General features: G+C 45.9%; 1 protein-coding gene and 1 long non-coding RNA gene across 6 annotated transcripts; both read left to right on the top strand.

The window, feature by feature from the left end:
• Positions 1-1,898: 1,898 nt before the first annotated feature.
• Positions 1,899-3,596, top strand: LOC131499952 (uncharacterized). The gene is made up of 2 exons (XR_009256123.1): positions 1,899-2,177; positions 3,033-3,596. It is a non-coding gene; the product is annotated as an uncharacterized LOC131499952 (long non-coding RNA).
• A 4,934-nt stretch (positions 3,597-8,530) lies between these two features.
• Positions 8,531-18,029, top strand: LOC131499886 (myeloid cell surface antigen CD33-like). 5 transcript variants are annotated; one of them, XM_058708430.1, is made up of 7 exons: positions 8,545-9,278; positions 9,339-9,716; positions 9,855-10,133; positions 10,363-10,410; positions 11,873-11,969; positions 12,257-12,338; positions 17,559-18,029. In XM_058708430.1, exons 1-7 carry the CDS (start codon positions 9,239-9,241, stop codon positions 17,721-17,723), a joined length of 1,089 nt encoding a protein of 362 aa, XP_058564413.1. In that variant the 5' UTR covers positions 8,545-9,238; the 3' UTR covers positions 17,724-18,029. The 5 variants fall into 5 exon arrangements, with proteins under 5 accessions (XP_058564416.1, XP_058564412.1, XP_058564415.1 ...); XM_058708433.1 differs by lacking the exon at positions 17,559-18,029 and adding an exon at positions 14,490-14,966 and having other exon boundaries at positions 8,531-9,716; XM_058708432.1 differs by lacking the exon at positions 10,363-10,410 and having other exon boundaries at positions 8,540-9,278.
• Positions 18,030-18,735: the final 706 nt, after the last annotated feature.

The raw sequence follows: 18,735 nt of genomic DNA, 5'->3' as shown, positions 1-18,735 counted from the left end.
GACATATTTGTCATATGTATATATTCTCTGCATAACTTATTTAAGTCCTGTTCCTATTTTTATTTTATGTTATTATTTTTCAGTGTATTTTTGAGTTTGCTACTGTAAAATGTTACATGTTATTTAAGAGAGTGATTATCCAACACTGTTGTGGAGGAAAATCTCCTGGCAAATCTGTAAAATGTAGGTTGCTGGACCCCATTCCAGATATTTATTTATTTATTTATTTATTTATTTATTTATTTATTTATTTATTATTTAAATTTAAATCCAAGTTAGTTAACATATGGTGTAATAATGGTGTCAGGAGTATATTTTGAGGTTCATCACTTGCATATAACAACCAGTGCTCATCCTAACAAGTGCCCTTCTTAATGCCCATCACCCATCTAGTCCGTCCCCCAACCACCTCCCCTCCAGCACCCTCAGTATATTCTCTGTTTTTAAGAGTGTCTTATGGTTTTCCTCCCTCTCTGTTTTTGTTTTCTTTTTCCTTTCCTTCCCCTACGTTCATCTGTTGTGTTTCTTAAATTCCACATATGAGTGAAATAATATGATATCTCTCTTTCTCTGATTATTTTGCTTGGCATAATACACTCTATTTCCACCCACGTTGTTGCAAACGTCCGGTTTTAAATTCGGTTGTTTGTCTTTTTGTTGTTGAGTTGTAAGTGTTCTTTTTATGTGCTGGATACCACTCCCTTATCAGATCTATCATTGGTAATTTTTTTCTCCTACTCAATAGGTTGGCTTTTTACTTTCTCAATAGAGCTAATAGATGAATAAAAGGATTCATTTCGATGAAGTCCCACTTATGCATATTTTTCCCATCCTACTGCTGGAAAGCCAGGGCACAGGGTTGGGTGAGGCCCAGGCACAGGTGGTCCCCCATCCAATGGTGCAGGAAGGACTTGAGAACCAATGTCAAGAATACTGCAGGGAGCAGAGGACTCAGGGTTGCAATCAAGCACATGAATTTGTCCTCATCCCATGTTCCTGCAGGACAGTCAGGGTCCCTGACATGGTGGCTCTAGTAGCCACTGGGGAAGTGACTGTCAAGACCCTGCTCTTCCTCCTCTGCTTCATCATCCTCATGTAAGCACTGCCCCAGGGGGAGGGGAAGCATGGGGAGGGTGGGGACATGTGGCTGGGTCTCGGACCCAGTGCAGGAGGGACTGAACAGGTCAGAGGGCAGGGCAGGGGGGAGGGCAACCAGGTGCGAGGATTCCACAGTGTCCAGAACAGGACGGGCTGCGCCTGCTGTGCTCACGGCCGTCTATGGGGCCAGACCTGCACTCTCCCACCTAGTCTGCCCTCCAGCCCCTTAACTGGGAACCGGAGTGAATCAGTTGGCCCTGCATTCCCAGGACCAGACCTAAAGGCCCTGGTGTCTTCTCTTAGACTGAGATTCCTCAGGAAGGAGACAGCCAGGCCTGCAGGGGGCATGGAGGAGGCCAACACCACCCCCAGTTAATCCCTCAGGTGAGTGATGTGGGCAGCCCACCACCCAACATCCCACCATCACCTCCTCCAGGATGGCCCCAGGATTGCTTCACTTAGCATGGCCGAGGTTGAGCTGCCACATTCCTCTTGAACATTCATCTTCACTGGAATTCCCTCACATGGCTGGCATGGCCTCATCTTTAAGGCCAGAACTGGGGTGTGGTTCTCCACCGTGACCTCCCTCCCTTCTGCCTGATCCAACACATCACTCAGTCTTGTCCATCCTTCCTCCTGCTCATCCTCATGCTCGTCTCCTCCCCATCCTGACCCTGCTTGTTCCTGTGGTCTCTTCTCTAGGCTTCTAACCCACCTGCCTCCTCAACACAGGCCTCCAGAAGGAGTCTCAGGACGCCATTATTATTATTATTTTTAATGTTTATTTATTGAGACAGAGAGAGACAGAGCATGAACAGGGGAGGGTCAGAGAGAGGGAGACACAGAATCTGAAACAGGCTCCAGGCTCTGAGCTGTCAGCACAGAGCCCGACGCGGGGCTCGAACTCACAGACCGCGAGATCATGACCTGAGCCGAAGTCGGCCGCTTAACCGACTGAGCCACCCAGGCGCCCCTCAGGACGCCATTATTGTCCACTTCCTCCACAGTATGAAGAGCTACAATTCCTCTCCATGGCCAAGACCGAGGTGCGAACAGGCTAGATTCGAAGACCTGGCATGGTCTGTTCCCTTCTGGGCTCCCCACCCAGATCCCTAGCTCTCCCTGCATCTTGCAACTTCTCCACACCCAGCCATGTTAGAGATCTTTTGACTATAAGACTTTGCATGAGACTTTCCCCATTCCTGCATCTCCAAGTCCTGGTCACCTTCAGGCTCAGTAGTAAATGCCACCCAGCTGTGTGTATGCACAAGTGTGTGTCTGAGAGTGAGAGTCTCATATGGTTTTGAGTGAAGTAATATTCAGCTATTTACAGACTCCTTCAACAAGTACTATTGACACACCACCTTGTAGGTGTCAGGGTGCATCCGTGAACATAGCAAAAAAAAAATCATTATAATCAAGAAGATGTCATTCTGTAGACAAGAAGGATAGAAATCAAAAGAAACAAAGAGGAAATAATACAGAGCACACTGGGTAGAAAATGTTTTTGGAGAGAAACCATGTAGACTGAGAGGCACGTGACATATTGGGGAGCATGTTCTACAACCAAGAGTAGGAGGAGGTGACATTTGAGCAAAGACTTGAGGCAGTGACAAGGCAGGTTCTGTGTTTGCTTAAGAGAAAATTACTCCAAGAAAATGGAAAAGAAGGCACAGTGAGTGTAAGAGCTCTGACGTGGGAGCTGGCTTGGTGTTTCACTGGAAACAAGTGGCCAAGATTGAGAGCACAGGAGCGTCAGGTGGGGATGCTGGGTGGATGGTGCAGACCCCGTGGGTGTGCAGACCTCATAGGGGAAGAGACCCAGAGGGGGTGGACACCCAGTGGGGGTGCAGACCATGTGAGCCTTGCTGAAAATGCAACAATCTGAAGCCTTTGAGGAGAGCAGAGATATGATAGAACTTTCCTTTTAATAGGATCCCTGTGGCTGCTCTGCTCAGGACTGGCCTGAATGGGTCCATGACAGCACAGCAGAGATGGGGAAGGGAAATGATGCCTACTGCAGACAGGAAGTGATGTTCGCTCGAACCAAAGAGAGTGGGCATTTATTTTGGACACATTATGAGGATAAAACAAACAGGATTTTTCTCCGAGATAATGGGTGTGGTGTGTGGGGGAAAAAGAGAGAGCCAAGAAGGGTCTGGAGAGGGAGGGTTGCTCTCTGTGTTTCTCTGCATTGCTCCTGGAGAGGGCATCTCCGACTTCCCTCCTGTATCAGCTTCTGAGGGCCGTTGTCACAAAGGACACACTCTCAGTGTCTTAAAACAAAGGAAATGTAATCAATCCCTCACAAGGAGGCCAGAAAGCTGTGTGAGGAATGAAGCACATTTCTTCCCTCTGCCCTGCTAAGTTCTCCCCTGGGACCTGTAACACAGGACAGGTGAAGAACAGAAAAGCATGAAAGTGTATTTAATATGAGATTTATGTGGCACAGGAGCCCTCATAAGGAAATGAAGACCCAAATAAATGGTTAAATCTCAGTGGTTTTTAAAAGATAGATCTGATGAAGAGTGGAAACTCAGGGCCACACCCAGAAGAACAGAGTTTGAGCTGTGGGTAGTAACAGAGGGCTTGGCAAGGCCATCTTTTCGTCTGGCTTTTGTCCATCTGTCTTCAGAGATGTGATGCTCCTTTCCTCCGGGTAGAGGGAGGGCACCTCTCAGTGAGACCCACTGCAGGGGAAGGTCACAAAGTCCTTCCTCAACTGCCATTTTTAAAATTCTTTCAGTCTGAAAGGGTCATTATGCCCAAGGGACACAACTTGGGGTACTGTATTCTGAACCCCAGAATCCCAATTCAGTTTTGCTGAACAGAAATCAGGACTGGTTGGGCTCCACACCCTCCTGAGGCTCAAGGAGAGACTCCTCCTTCTTCTTCTGGGTGATGGTGGCTGCTGGCTTCCTTAATCTGTAGTGTCACTGTTCCACTCAGGGTTTCTCTGGTCATGTCGCCTCATGCTACTCTGTGTGTAGCAGGTCACCCTCTGCTTTCCCTTTAGAAGGACACTGTGATAGGTTTAGGGCCCAACCCAGATAATCTAGGACGATCTCCAAGTCCATATCTCTAACTTCATCACATCTGCAAAGACCCTGTTTCCTTGTAAGGTAACATCTACAGGTTTCAGGGATTAAGACAGAGGTTACTTTGGGGACATTGTTCAGTCCACAGCACTGATCAAGTGATTTTTGCACCCCTAAATGCCTCCATTGGTCCCCCGACTTCCTTTACTTTGTTCCTCCATGACCTGATACACTAGTGGGTCACCACAGGCATGGCACACATCTTGGGGACCAGGCACCTGCTGTTCTGTAAAAACCACTCTTAACAGAGCTAAAAGAGAAGTGACAGAGAGAAAATACCTATAAACATATATCTGATGAATGAGTTGTATGCAGTATATACCAAGGACCCTCAAAACCAAACAATGAGTAAACAAACGAAACCTAACTGTGTAAAAAATAGAGAGAAATGAAACAACCCTGTTTACAAATTGACAAAGGATTTGAATAGATTTTTTTCACAAAGTATACAAATGACCACTAAATGCATGAAAAGATGGTCAAAATCTAATATCAGCCAAATGCAGATTGCAACCACACAGTGATGGTATCATGAAAAACAATGCAAAACAAAACCCAGGAAATCACAAGTGTTGACAAGGATGCAGAGAATGTGGAAGTCCTGTGTTTTGCTCTTGAGATTATAAAGGGTGCATTGGCTGTGGAATTCAGTATGGCAGTTCCTCAAAAAATTAAAAATTGAGGGGCGCCTGGGTGGCTCAGTCGGTTAAGCCTCCGACTTCAGCTCAGGTCACCATCTCGCGGTCCATGAGTTCGAGCCCCGCGTCGGGCTCTGGGCTGATGGTTCAGAGCCTGGAGCCTGCTTCCGATTCTGTGTCTCCCTCTCTCTCTGCCCCTCCCCCGTTCATGCTCTGTCTCTCTCTGTCTCAAAAATAAATAAACGTTAAAAAATTTTTTTAAAAAAAATTAAAAATTGAATTACCATAGGAGATAGGAACCTCATGTCTGAGTATATACACAAAAGCTCAAAATCAGGAACTTGAATAGATATTTCTACATCCATGTTCATAGCAGCATGATTCATGACAGTGAAAATGGCAGAAACAACCCAAGGGTCTAACAACAGATAAACACAAAAACAAAAGGTGGAATATTACACAGCCTTAAAACGAATGAACGTTTGACACATTCTACAATGTGGATTGAGGACGTTACTGTGAGTGAAATAAGCCAGTCACAAAAGGACAAATACTGTATGATTCCATTACCCCAAGTATCTAGAGAGCTCAAGTTTACAGACAGAAAATACAATGAGGGCTGTGAAGGTCAGGAGATGGGTGGGGGAATGGAGGCTTATTAATTTAATAGGCACAAAATGTCACATTGGGATGATGAAAAAGGTTGTGGAGATGGATGGTGGTGGTGGTGGTCACCCTACAATGCCCTTGACCTAAACAATTAAAATGGTTAAAAGGGTAGAGGTTCTGTTATGCATATTTTGCTTCAGTAAAAACAAAGCAGCCAACGATTCAATCAACCACGTCACCAAAGAAGGAAAATGGATGGAGAATGAGCACATGAAAACATGCCCAGCATCACCTGTCCTTAGGAAATCACAGATTAGAACCAGGATGAGATACCAGTGCACTACTCTTACAAAGGCTAAAGAATCCAAACGAAAATAAGAGAAAAATCCTGGTAATATCCAATACGAAAGAGAGTGTGGAGCAACCAGGACCTCCCACACACATTGCTGGTGGAAACACCAGATGGTACAGCCACTGTGGAGAACAGTTTGGCAATCGTGTCTCAGTCAAACCTACACCAAATGTGGGACTGAGGACCTAATGCCTAATATTTACCCAGGAGAAACAAAAACATGTTCCCACAAAACCTGCATGTGAATGTTGACAGTTATTTTATTCATAGTCACCCCAAAACAGGAAACAATCCCAATGGTCTCCCAGGGGTTAGTGTATACAAGATTGTACAAATTATTAGCATACATACTCAACAATATGGAGGACCTTCTAATGCATTAGGCCAAATGAATGAAGCCAGACTCTTGCATGATTCCGTTTCTATGACATTCTGTAAACAGCAAAATAAGAGGGATGGAGAACAGACCAGCATTTTTGCAGAGGTTGTGGGAGGAGGGAGGACACGGCCACCAAGCGACAGGAGGAAAGAAGATCTTGGGGAATGGCACTCTTCAGTACCTTGACTATGGTTATGATTACATAATTCTATATATCAGTCAAATTTCACAGAATTGTACATGTTAACAGGTGAATCTCACTATGTCTAAAATTAAAATGCATCGAGAATTAAAGAGGCCCCTGGGTAGCCAGTCGGTTAAGTGTTCAACTCTCGATTTCGACTCAGGTCATGATCTCACAGTTACTGAGTTCGAGGCCCACATCAGGCTCTTCGTCAACCTAGTAGAGCCTGCTTGAGATTCTCTCTCTCTTTTTCTCTCTGCCCTTTCCCCGCGCACACACACTCTCTCTCTTAAAAATAAACAAAAAAAAGAATTAAAAAACACAAGATACCACTAAACTTCTGCAAAATTGCTAAAATTTTTAAAAGGCTGACAATACCAAATATTAACAAGAGTGTGGAGGTACCAGAATTCTGAAATATTGTGGATAGGAGTAGTAAAGGTTAAAACCATTATGGAGAGTAGTGTAGCAATTCCTGCTAGTGTGAGACACGCAGTTACTCTTTGACCTAATAATGACACTTTTGGGGAGGGACTCTTTTTTCTCTTTTAGCAGTTTTTATGTCTATTTTGTTATTGAAGTATAGTTGACACACATTGTTATGTCAGTCTCACAAATATCCTTCTTTTATATACTCATGGGAGTGTTTTATATATATATACACATATATATGTATATACATATATATGTGTATATATGTATATACATATATATGTGTATATATATATACATATATATAGTTTATATAGTATATAAACATGTCCATAAAAAGGTTTCACCTTCCTATTTATAGCCCAAACTTTTTTATATACTATAGTATCGTATAGTTTATATACTATAGTATAGTTTATATACTATATATAAACTATATATCTATAAACTATATATAAACTATATATCTATAAACTATATATAAACTATATATATAGTTTTTATACTGTATATATGCTATATATATATAGTATAAACATGTCCATAAAAAGGTTTCACCTTCCTATTCATAGCCCAAACTTGAAAATCTCAAATGTCTATCAATAGGTGAATAAATAAAAGATTAAAATATACCCATGAATGGCATAATACATAGTAATAAATGCATTATGAACTATAAATATGACTTGGATCAATTTCAAAATTATTGTGCTGAGTGAGAGAATACAGAAGACACAAAGTGTACATTTCTAGGAAATTCTCAAATTGGCAAAATTAATTCACCATGCAGGGAACAGATCAATGGTTACCTGGGGCTGGAGATGGCTTGATGAGCTGCACAGAGGTGCCAGAAACCCAGTTGAGATGGTGGTTACGTTCACGTCCGGATTGTGGAGGTATACATTTGTCAGGATTCATAGAAAGGCAGACTTCAAGTAGTTATATTCTGTCTTATAAAAAAGTACAAAGTACATGTCTTATAAAAAAGTACAAAGTTCATTAAAGAAACATAATGAGAACTCACAGATCCTCCCAGTCCATGAAAATGGTATAACTTTCTTTACTGTAAAACCAACTGCATTGGCTTCTCCATTATGTGCCACAATCGTACGTTTTTAATGATCCAGAATAAGGTATGATTTCACTTATTGGAGACTCAATTCCTCACTTATCAGATAAGGTGCAAAAGTGTCTCTATGGTAGTAATGTTTATGGAACATTTATTCAGATACTATTGTGTTTTGAAGATTTTACAAATGGTTGACAGCAAATGCTATTATATATGCATATTGTAAATAGAGACATCAAGGATTTGCCAGATGTATACTCCACAGAGTGAGATGGAAAAATACATGAGCAGAACCTAAAATTTTAATTGCAGCCGTATATTCATTCCACTCATGTTTTCTGGAATATTATGTGTTTTGAGCCAATTTCACCTTGAGAATCAGATTTTTTACCTGACGGGAAATGTTAATCTGTATGATGAACAACCAAACATATTGCTTCAGTCCACAAATGACTGTATAGACAGCATTCATGGAAAAGAGTGTCCACTGGCTCATGAACTTGTGTTCTCCCTTTTGTCTGACATGAAGACGCTACATGGTTTTCCATTTGGAGATGCCACTGAAACTTCATGAATCAGCATAATAGAAGCAAAAAAAAAATGGACCCATCCTTGAATATTTAGAAAATAACCAGCAGTAGGCCAGCAGAGACATTGCAAAGTCACACATGCCTGCAGCTGTGAACCTAACAGGGACAAAATGAAAGCACAGCGTATCTGCAGAGGAAGTGGCACCTTGGGTGGGGTCCCTGTTGCAGGATGGACCAGGTCAGCCCCATGTGTCTTGTCTTCAGGTCCCCCAACACAGGTGTTCACCAAGTATTTGGAGAATCAATCAGTGAATCAATGAAGGAATCCTGCCTTCACCTCACCGTGGCCCCCGTCTTTTCTTATGCCCCAGATGCTCACACACCTAAAGAATCCTCCACCTTGCAGGACTGACCACTCGGTCCAGACAAGGCTGTGACCCTCCAGCTGCAGACAGGAGTTGATTAGCTCCTTGGTGTAGACCATGCTGCTCAGACAAGCACCTCAGATGGGAGGATCTTAGGAGACTCACTGTGTCCCATGCCTCATATGCTCTCAGAGGTCCTGGTCCAGGCTCCAGTGGTGGAGGGAAGAGTGGAGATGGGGGGCAGGATACAGGGTCTGTTCTTGGTCTCTCCTCCCTGGGTGGGTCTCCAGGGTCTTGGACTGGGAGTGCGGGGGTCACAGGCTCTGTGCAGAGAGGGGGTGAGCTCCGCAGCAGCAGTTCCCCTTTTGTGAAATCGTGAGACCTCATGCTCCTCCCCAGCTTCCCGTGGGTCCTCCTCAGCTTCCCTCCCTCTGCCTTCCCTTCTCCTTCACCCACAGGAAGCCCAGACACCCTCTGTCTCTAGATGCTGCTGCCATCGCTGCTGCTGCTCCTGCTGTGGGCAGGTGAGTGGGCTGAGGGGAGAGGGAAGCTGGGGACTGCCGCTGACCCTGCCTTCTCCACAGGGTCCCAGGCTCAGGATGAGAGATACTGGCTGCAAGTGCAGGAGTCACTGACAGTGCAGGAGGGCCTGTGTGTATACGTGCCTTGCAAATTCTCCAACCCCATGAGCTACTTGACTAGCCCTGTTCGTGGCTACTGGTTCCGGGAAAGGGCCCACATATATTTGGATGCTCCAGTGGCCACAAACAACCCAGATCGAAAAGTACAGAAGGAGACCCAGGGCCGATTCCGCCTCCTTGGAGACCCTCGGGACCACGACTGCTCCCTGGACATCAGAGATGCACAGAGAAGGGACTCGGGGACGTACGTCTTCAGGGTGGAGACAGGGATTAATATAAGATATAGTTACAGACAGAATCAGCTCTCTGTGCATGTGACAGGTAAGGAGCACACTGCAAGGGAGGCCACAGGGGAAGGATAGGGGTCCCGGGACAACCTTGACCGAAGCCTGAGGCTTCTTTCAGGGTGTCACCTCAGACCCTCTTTCTGATCCCTGTGTCTCCCCCTCTCCTCACCAGCCCTCACCCACACACCTGACATCCTCATCCCTGAGACCTTGGAGTGTGGACACCCCAGGAACCTGACCTGCTCTGTGCCCTGGGCCTGTGAGCGGGGCACGCCCCCCATCTTCTCCTGGATGTCAGCGGCCCTCACCGCCCTGGGCCCCAGGACCCACCTCTCCTCAGTGCTCACCCTCACCCCACAGCCCCAGGACCATGGTACCAACCTCACCTGTCAGGTGAAGTTCCCTGCAGCTGGTGTGAAGGTGGAAAGGACCATCCAGCTCAATGTCACCTGTGAGTATAGGGCCATGATGACCTGAGTGCCTGAGGGGGTGAGGGGCATGAAGTCCAGGTTCTGGATGCTGGTGCTTTAGTCCTGGAGGCCTGGCTGAGGAGGGGACCTCGAATGACTCAAGTCCTATCCCTCCTGGTTTTCTGTGGCTTCTGGGGGTGGGAGGATGTCCACATGCATCTCACATCACCCTTCCTCACTAAAGAGGGAAATCCTGTCCTCCCATCCTAGGTGCCACACAGAACTCGACAGCTGATGTCTGCCCAGTGGATGACAAAGGTGGGAAGAAGCCTCCTGTCCATGGAGCACTGACTAGCAGTTTCTTTCAGAGCGGGACTTTCAGAGTCAGTGGGTAGATGTGTGGTGGGCTGTAGTTAGACCTGAGAACCCCCCTCAGCCCTCCTCTCTCATCCCCTCCCACTCTGGTCTTGCCAGGGTGACCTGCTATTTTCTTCCCACCATCTTGATTATACTCTTTATCTTCCTCCAGTCATTGAAGGCCTTGGGGCATTTTTAGGAGACTTTATTTTTAGAGGGGGGGCAGTTTTAGGTTCATAACAAAATTGAGCTGAAGGTAGAGAGATTTCCCCCAAGCCCCTGCTTTTGTATGCATAGCCTCTCCACTATCTGTGTCCCCCACCAGAGAATACCTTTGTCACAATCAAACCTACATGTAATTGCCTTTATCACCGAAAGTCCATAGTTGACATTAGGGTTCATTCTTGGTGTTGTGCATTCTATGGGTTGGACAATTTATAATGACATGTATCCATCTAGTGTTATCGTGCAGAGTAGTTTCACTGTCCCCAAATGTCTCCGGGACAGTTTTTTTTTTAATTTTTTTTTTAAAGTTTATTTATTTTTGAGACAGAGAGAGACAGAGCATGAACGGGGGAGGGGCAGAGAGAGAGGGAGACACAGAATCAGAAGCAGGCTCCAGGCTCTGAGCCATCAGCCCAGAGCCCGACGCGGGGCTCGAACTCACGGACCGTGAGATCGTGACCCGAGCTGAAGTCGGAGGCTTAACCGACTGAGCCACCCAGGCGCCCCTCCGGGACATTTTTTGACTGTGAATCCTCAGCTCTCACCTTGACCTCTCTCTGAGCCCAGACTTTCCCTCACTGTTCTATTCCCATTGGCAGTGACATCTGATTCCCACCTGGACAGTGAGCTCCTTTTGGACTCTTTCAGTGCCCACCAAATGGTTGACAGAGACACATCCCTCACCCTGGGTGTGTTGGGCTCACAGTATATATACTTGGCTGCTTCCACCCACTTCTGGAAGCATAAGAGACCACCTTTGGCCCTGAGACAGGGTCAGTGGAGGCCAGGAGAGGAGATTCAAACAGCTTCCCTGGAGAGAAGGAAGGACAAGATCTTTCCACATCCCACAGAGACATATGCTGTGTGCATACGTCTCTCTCTCTCTGGCACACCCACGGGGCCCAGAGCCCCACGGTCCTGCTGCAGACAGATCTGGGATCTGTTGCAGAGAAGAACCTGGGTCCTAGAAAAAATGGTAGTAGCTGAACAGGAGTGTGAGGGCTAGATGATGTCACACAAACCATGTCCTTCTGGTGGAGGCTGAGGTCCTACAGTGGGTGGGAGACCCTCAGGACTGAACCCTGGATGGGAGGGGACGAGTACCCCTCTCAGTATGCTGGAGTTGTCAAGATTGGAGTTGACTCCAAGTGTCTTGCTTGTCAAGATTGGAGTTGACCCCAAGTGCCTCTGTCTACAGGGAACCTGGAAACCAGGGCAGGAGTGATTAAAGGTGCCATTTGGGGAGCTGGTGTCACCACGCTGCTTGCTCTCTGCCTCTGCCTCATCTTCTTTGGGTGAGTTGTGTTGATGTGGGCGAGAGGGGAAGAAGCGGGACCTGCAGGGGTTGTGAAACCCTACAGCAAGGGCGAAAGGTGCAGTCATGGTAAGAATCCAGCTGATACACTGGGCCAAGCATGAGTGTGTTCCCAGCCTTGGTCCCAGAAGTCCCGGAGCCGGGGCACCTTGTTACAAAGTCTTGATATGAAGGCTTCTGGGCTCACTCCACCGTTGACCTGCCATAGTAGCTCACTCCAGCCTCAAGAGAGTGACCCTATGTCAGAGACCCTGGTTCTCTCATCAGAGTGAAGACCTGTAGGAAGACAGCATCCCGGAGAGCAGCGGGCGTGGACGACATCCACTCAGTTGTAGGGCCAGCTCCCCTGGTGAGTGATGTGGGCATCCTGGTGTGCAGATTCTCCTCTGCATCTCCTGGGGTGGCGCACAGCCATGCTCCATTCAGCACATCCAGAAATGAGCTCATCACCTTCCTGCTTAGTTGAAAATGTAGGTTTTATTATTATTCAGTGTCTGAGGTCAACAGATCAAGGGGTGATTGCCTCTGAAAAGGAACTCTGTTACTCAAGTTCCCAGGAAGAAGGACACATGATCACATACAAGACCATACCGACAGGGTTGAGGTCGGCCAAGAGGCAGAGGGGGCATAGAGAGACACAGATGGGAGCCTTTATTGGAGTTTCCACAGGAAAGGCATGCTGAGAAGGGGTAAGTAAGTTTAAGATTGGCTAGTTTGAATCATTTCAGCAAGCTCCGGGGTGTTGGGGCCTTCCCTAGTTGCTTGGTACTTGGCCCTGGGGTGATTAGGCAGAAGAATAGTGACCCAGAATGTAAGAGCTGGATAAAGGAGGGTTTGGGTGTGAGATTTGGATGGATTGGTTTGCATATGAAAGAGATGCTTGCAAGGCAAGTCCTTTAACATCTCTAGAGATTGGCTAGTCCTGGCAGGGGCAGTTCCTCTAGGATTAGCAAGTCCCCAGATGCCAAAGCATCACAAACATATGGTTAATACGCTCCTAAACATACTCTTCCTGCTGATCACCCACCTCCCTGATGGCACTTGTGTCCCTAATACCCTGCCAGCGACCCAACCCTGTCCCACCCCAGCCCTGCACTTCTCACACCAATGTGCTGCAGGGTGTGCAGGCCTGTGCTTCTCCTCAGTACAGCATAATGCATCCACTCCCTTTGAGCTGAGCTCCCCTCTTAGTCCCTACCCTGCTGCAGCCCTCCCCGCTTCTCCTCCCTGGCACGTTAGCATCACCTCCAGGCAGAACCCTTGTCCCACATGACCAAATTTGAAAAGCACTGCTTCTCCACACTGCTGCAAGTCAGGTGCCCACACGACTTGGTATGAGATTTGGGGCAGGAAACCCAAGGTCCCCTTCAATGCTTCTGTCTCTCCGACACCAGCCTGCTCACTCGCCTCAAGCATAGCGAGCGTTTTGCATCTCAGAATCATTCCCCCGCTGTGCTCACCTTCTCACGGGTCTATGTCAATCTGCCCTAGTCCTGCTCATCTCCAAGCTCTAATTTTCATTTATTCATTTAAAACTCTAAGGTGGACACCACTGAGGTTTCTGAGTACATGATCTGAAATCACCTTGCCTTCATTCATTCCTTTTGCAAATATCTTCCACTTGTCGATTGTTCTGCATACTTGGGAAATATCTCTGTTTTTACAAGTATGTATGTTACAAATATAAAATGTCCCTGCTGTCAAGGACTTACATTTATTGAGGGGTGTGTGTGTGTGGAGAAAACAGTGGACATATAGGTAGTGAAAATATGCAAGAAATTGTCAGGAAATAGTGCTATGGAGGGGCATTAGATGGAAGAATGAGAGGTGTCAGTCCTGGCACTGGAGTCTTTGAGAAGACACCCACAGGAAGTGAGGGAGCACAGCGTGAACCCTGAGAGAATCACTATGGCTCTAAACAAGGTTTGGGGGTCCTGAGGTTGGGGCATGCCTGGTGTGTGGGGAAAACAGCAAGTTGGAGAGTGTGTTTGAACAGAGCTGTGTGGGAGGGGGGCAGTGGGTAATGATGGGTAGGAAATGAAGATGGAGAGAGGCATGGAGGCTGCAGATATTACAAGGCCCTGCAGTTCACCATAATTATCTTTGTATTTTGAGAAGGGTGATAACGTAAAGGAAAACCACATAGAACTACTACTCATCCAAAATACCTAACTTCTTACTCTTTTGGTCTCTAAATGTGTGTGTGGTTTTCACCACACCAAATAATTCTCTCTGACACCGTCCAGATGTCCTACTGTACAACTCAACTCAATTCTGACACTATCTATCTGGAGCTAGCATCACATCCCACAGATAAGGGCTCAGCCCATAAGACAGCCCCACCGCCCTTAAGACACCAACCACAAGTTCAAGTTGTCACTTGTGCTTCTAACCAACCGGCCATAAATCGGGTGTTCCCACGACCCCCTTCCTCGGTTTCAATTACTTTGTCAGAGAGGCCCACAGAACTCAGGAAAGCATTTTGTTTACTGTGTGCCAGTTTATTATAAAAGTATATGATGAAGGATACAGATGACCATCCAGATAGAAGAGATGTGTGGAGCTCCCAAGCTATTTCCAGGTATGCCACCCTCCGCATATTCACCAACCCAGAAACTCCCTAACCGCCACCCCCATACTATTGGGATTTTTATGGACATAGACATGATTGATCATTACCTCTATTTCCCACCCCTCTCCCCTTCCTGGGGGATGAGGACATGGGGCTGGAAGTTCCAAGCTTCTAACCGCAGCTTTGTATTTCTGTGACCAGCCTCCATCCAGGAGCCAACCAAGATTTGCATCATTAGAACAAAAGACACTGCTGTTGTCCAGGAAATCCCAAGGGATTTAGGAACTCTGTGTCAAGAACCAGGGTCAAAGACCAAACATTAGACCAGAAGATGCTCCTAGCACTCTTATCACTTAGGAAATTTAAAAGGGTCTTAGGAAATCTGTGCAGGAACCAAGGGTAGATCTCTTTCTCTCTCTCTCTCTCTCTCTCTCTCTCTCTCTCTCTCTCTCTGTCTTCTGATACATATTTATCTTTTATTATTTCACAGACATGAACTGATGCTCATTTTATTTTATTTTATTTTATTTTTTTTGAACTGATGCTCATTTTAATGGGATCACTCTGTCTGCTGTGCTGAGAATACCTATACCAGGCTAGGAAAAGAGGACACCAAATAAGGAAGAAACTCAAGTAATCCAGGCAAGAGATAATGTAGGCTCCCATAACAAGATACTGTAGACTGAGTGTCTTAAACTACAGAAACATACATTTTGTTATGCTGGAAGTCCAAGACCAAGGTGATAGCAGGGTTAGTTTCTCCTGAAAACTCTCCCCTTGGCTTGCAGATTACTACCTTCTCTCTATGTCCTCACGTGGCCTTTTCTCTATGCACACACATCTCCAGGGTCTCTTCTTCTTATGAGGACGTAAGCCATTTTGGGCCCTATCTTAATGACCTCACTTAAACCTAATTACTTTTTTTAAAGCCCCATCCCCAAATATAGCGCACTGGGTGTTAGAGCTTCAACATATAAATCCAAGGAGACACAATTCAGTCCATAAGACATAGTCCGATGGGTAACAATGATGAATCAGGATTTGCTAGTGGAATGGTAGAGTATGTGTGTGATGTGAGCAGAGATAGTTCACTGCCTCCACCACATGGATGTGATAAATGCCAAAAATGACTCCACAGATGCCATAAATATCCACAGGTGTCTATGCATGTCCAGACATGTGAATAGATGTCATAAATACCTATAGATGCCCATACATGTCCATAGATACCAAAGATGACTCCGATGTGTGTGCCTTGAGCAACATAAATAATTGAACCACCAATTGCTGAAATTGCCATCTCTGCGGGAGTATATTTCTCAGGGAGGTTCAAACTTTATTTTGGTTACTATAAGCTTCAGGTGCCTCTGAGATGTCCAAATGAAGAAGACAAGTTAGATGGCAAGGGTCTGGAGCTCAGGAGAGGGGTCCAGATAGGAGGCACAGAGATTTGGGGAGCATACACACCAAGGTCTGATAGGGGATGAAGCCACAAGGAAGAGAAGAGGTCCACAGACAGAGCCCCGGGAGAGACAGGGATACAAGGTGAAAACAACAAGAAGACCACTGATTAAAAAAAAAAGAAATGACAAAAAGAGTGTATATTTGGGTCCTGGTAGCCAAAGGGAGATGAAGTTTCAAGGAGAAGAGAACGCTTATTTGTTTCAAGTGGTAGTAATCCCAGTAAGATCAGTTCTGAGAAATGACCATTTAAATTTAGCACATGGTGTCACGGTTAATCTTGAGAAAAGCAGATCTGGTTGCCCAGTGGAGGAAGTTTTCTTGATTGGAATGAGTTCAAGAGAAAATGGGAGGAGAGGAAGTGCAAATGCTCTTGAGAAATGTTGCCATACATCTTGAGAAATTAATCTGCAACAGAAAATGGTCATACTTCTACATCCCTTGGAACCTTCTGGGTGATAGGAGAATCTTTTGTTCTAACAAGGTGACTCTGGGTGGGCTTCTGGATGAGCGGATCACAAGAAAGACCAAGGCATGATTAGAAGCTCAGTATTTTCATCCCCACTCCCCATTATCCAGAGAGGGGCGAGATGCTAGAAATGAAATCAGTGATCCATCATGTGTATATGATGAAGTCTCCATTAACATCCCAAAAGTATGGAGTTCAAGGAACTTCCAAGTTGGAATCTTCCAACACGGAGATGCTAGGAGTACATCTGGAGAGGGTGTGGAAGCTCCTGCCACTCCCCACCCCACCCCCCACCTCACCCTAGGCACCTCTTCCATTTGGATGTTCATCTGTGTCTTTTATCACATCCTTTTATAATAAGCTGATAAACAGCAAACTGCTTTCCTGAGTTCTATGAGCCACTCTAGCAAATTAATGAAACCTGAGATAGGTGTTATGGCAACCACGAATTTATAGCCAGTTGGTCAGAAGCACGGGTTACAACCTCGACTTCCTATTGGCAGGTGAATTGGGGGTGAGGTTAGCCTTGTAAGACTGAGCCCTTAATGTGTGGGATCCAGCATTATCTCTGGGTAGGGAGTGTCAGAATTGAATTGAACTGCAGGCCACTCAGCTGGTGTTGGAGAATTGCTTGCTGTGGGGAAAACCCCACAAATCTGGTGTCAGAAGTGTTGTGGATGTAGGTAACAGTGTGAAAACAAAGGAGACATGCCCAGAAGAAAAGTCAGCTTTTCATAAACACCCTCCTGCGTGTCCCGTGCCAGAGTGACCAGGGTTGAGTTCATGATCAACAGGTGTGTGGCCTTGGGTAGCACTTAACCTCTCTGAGAATTAGTTTCTCTCTATGTAAACTATTTTCCGCATAGGTCTGAATGAGTGCTCAGTAAAATTTGAAAGCAATCAATAGTGTTATATCTGCTAAATAAGAAATGTTTGATAAAAGACTGGAAGAAAGAGCAATGTCCTATCGAATCAAATTCACTTCATGGACCCTCTCTGCCTTCTCATCTTACCCCCACCCCCACCCCAAGAGCCCTGCTCTGAGCCCTTCTTTGCTCTCCACACAGGGTTACCAGCAGGAGTCTGAGCCAGAACTCCCTGCTGAGCCCACAAGCTCTGCAGGGGTGCCCCCCACCTTCGAAATGGAGGAGGAGCTGCATTATGCCTCCATCAGCTTTCACAAGATGAAGGAGAACACCTGCACAGAATATTCAGAGGTCAATACAAAGTGACGAACCACCTGGAGCAAACAGCCTCAGAGGGAGCGTCCATATCCTCTAGGAAGGGGGACCCAAAGGCTGGTTCTTGGAGACTTAACATCCCCATAGGCAATGGACTTATAAACTACTATATGTGAGTTTCTTGCTGTATTGGAACTAAGGCTTTGCAATCAGAGAGGCCTGGCATGGATTCAAGGCTCTTTCATTTATTAGCACTATGATGTCAAGCAAGCCACCTTACTCCTCCATGTCTCGGTTTTCTGCTTTACAAAATGGATGTAAGGGCTTCCATGAGGATTAAAGTGCATATGGAAAACACACAGCACAAATCCTGCTGCGTTGTGAGACTTTGGTGCACATTGGTTCTTTCCCCCTTGGACAGAAAGGTGTCAGTGACATTTCACTTAGAGGCTGGATATGTTCTGTCCCGGACACCACATCAGCAATGAGTCATCCTCACTCTGTACTCGAAACCCTCCCATGTGGCAATCATTTTGCAATGTACACATATATCAAATCATTACATTGTACACTTTAAATTTACACAATGTAGGGGCACCTGGGTGGCTCAGTCGGTTAAGCCTCTGACTTCGGCTCAGGTCATGATCTCACAGATCATGAGTTTGAGCCCCACATCAGGCTCTGTGCTGACAGCTCAGAGCCTGGAGCCTGTTTCGGATCGGGACTGTTTCGGATTGTGTGTGTGTGTGTGTGTGTGTGTGTGTGTGTGTGTCTGCCCCTCCATGGCTTGCACTGTCTCTCTCAAAAATAAGTAAACATTAAAAAAATAAATAAATAAAATTACACAATGTTGTGTGTCAATTATATCTTAATAAAGCTTGAAAAAATAAACTCTATATGCATACATAGTACTTAATGGTAAATATTACTGAATATTTATCAGACGAAGAAAACCCTCCCCATGGATCTCTTCCCTGACTTGGCCTCCAGCATCATCCCTCTCCCCTTCTGAGTCCTCCCTTTCCACCCTGCCTGCTTCCTACTAGTCCTGTTAGAGGCAAAA

This window comes from Neofelis nebulosa, chromosome 17, assembly GCF_028018385.1.
Source record: "Neofelis nebulosa isolate mNeoNeb1 chromosome 17, mNeoNeb1.pri, whole genome shotgun sequence".
NCBI lineage: Eukaryota > Metazoa > Chordata > Mammalia > Carnivora > Felidae > Neofelis > Neofelis nebulosa.
This window is presented reverse-complemented; position numbering and strand designations above follow the sequence as displayed.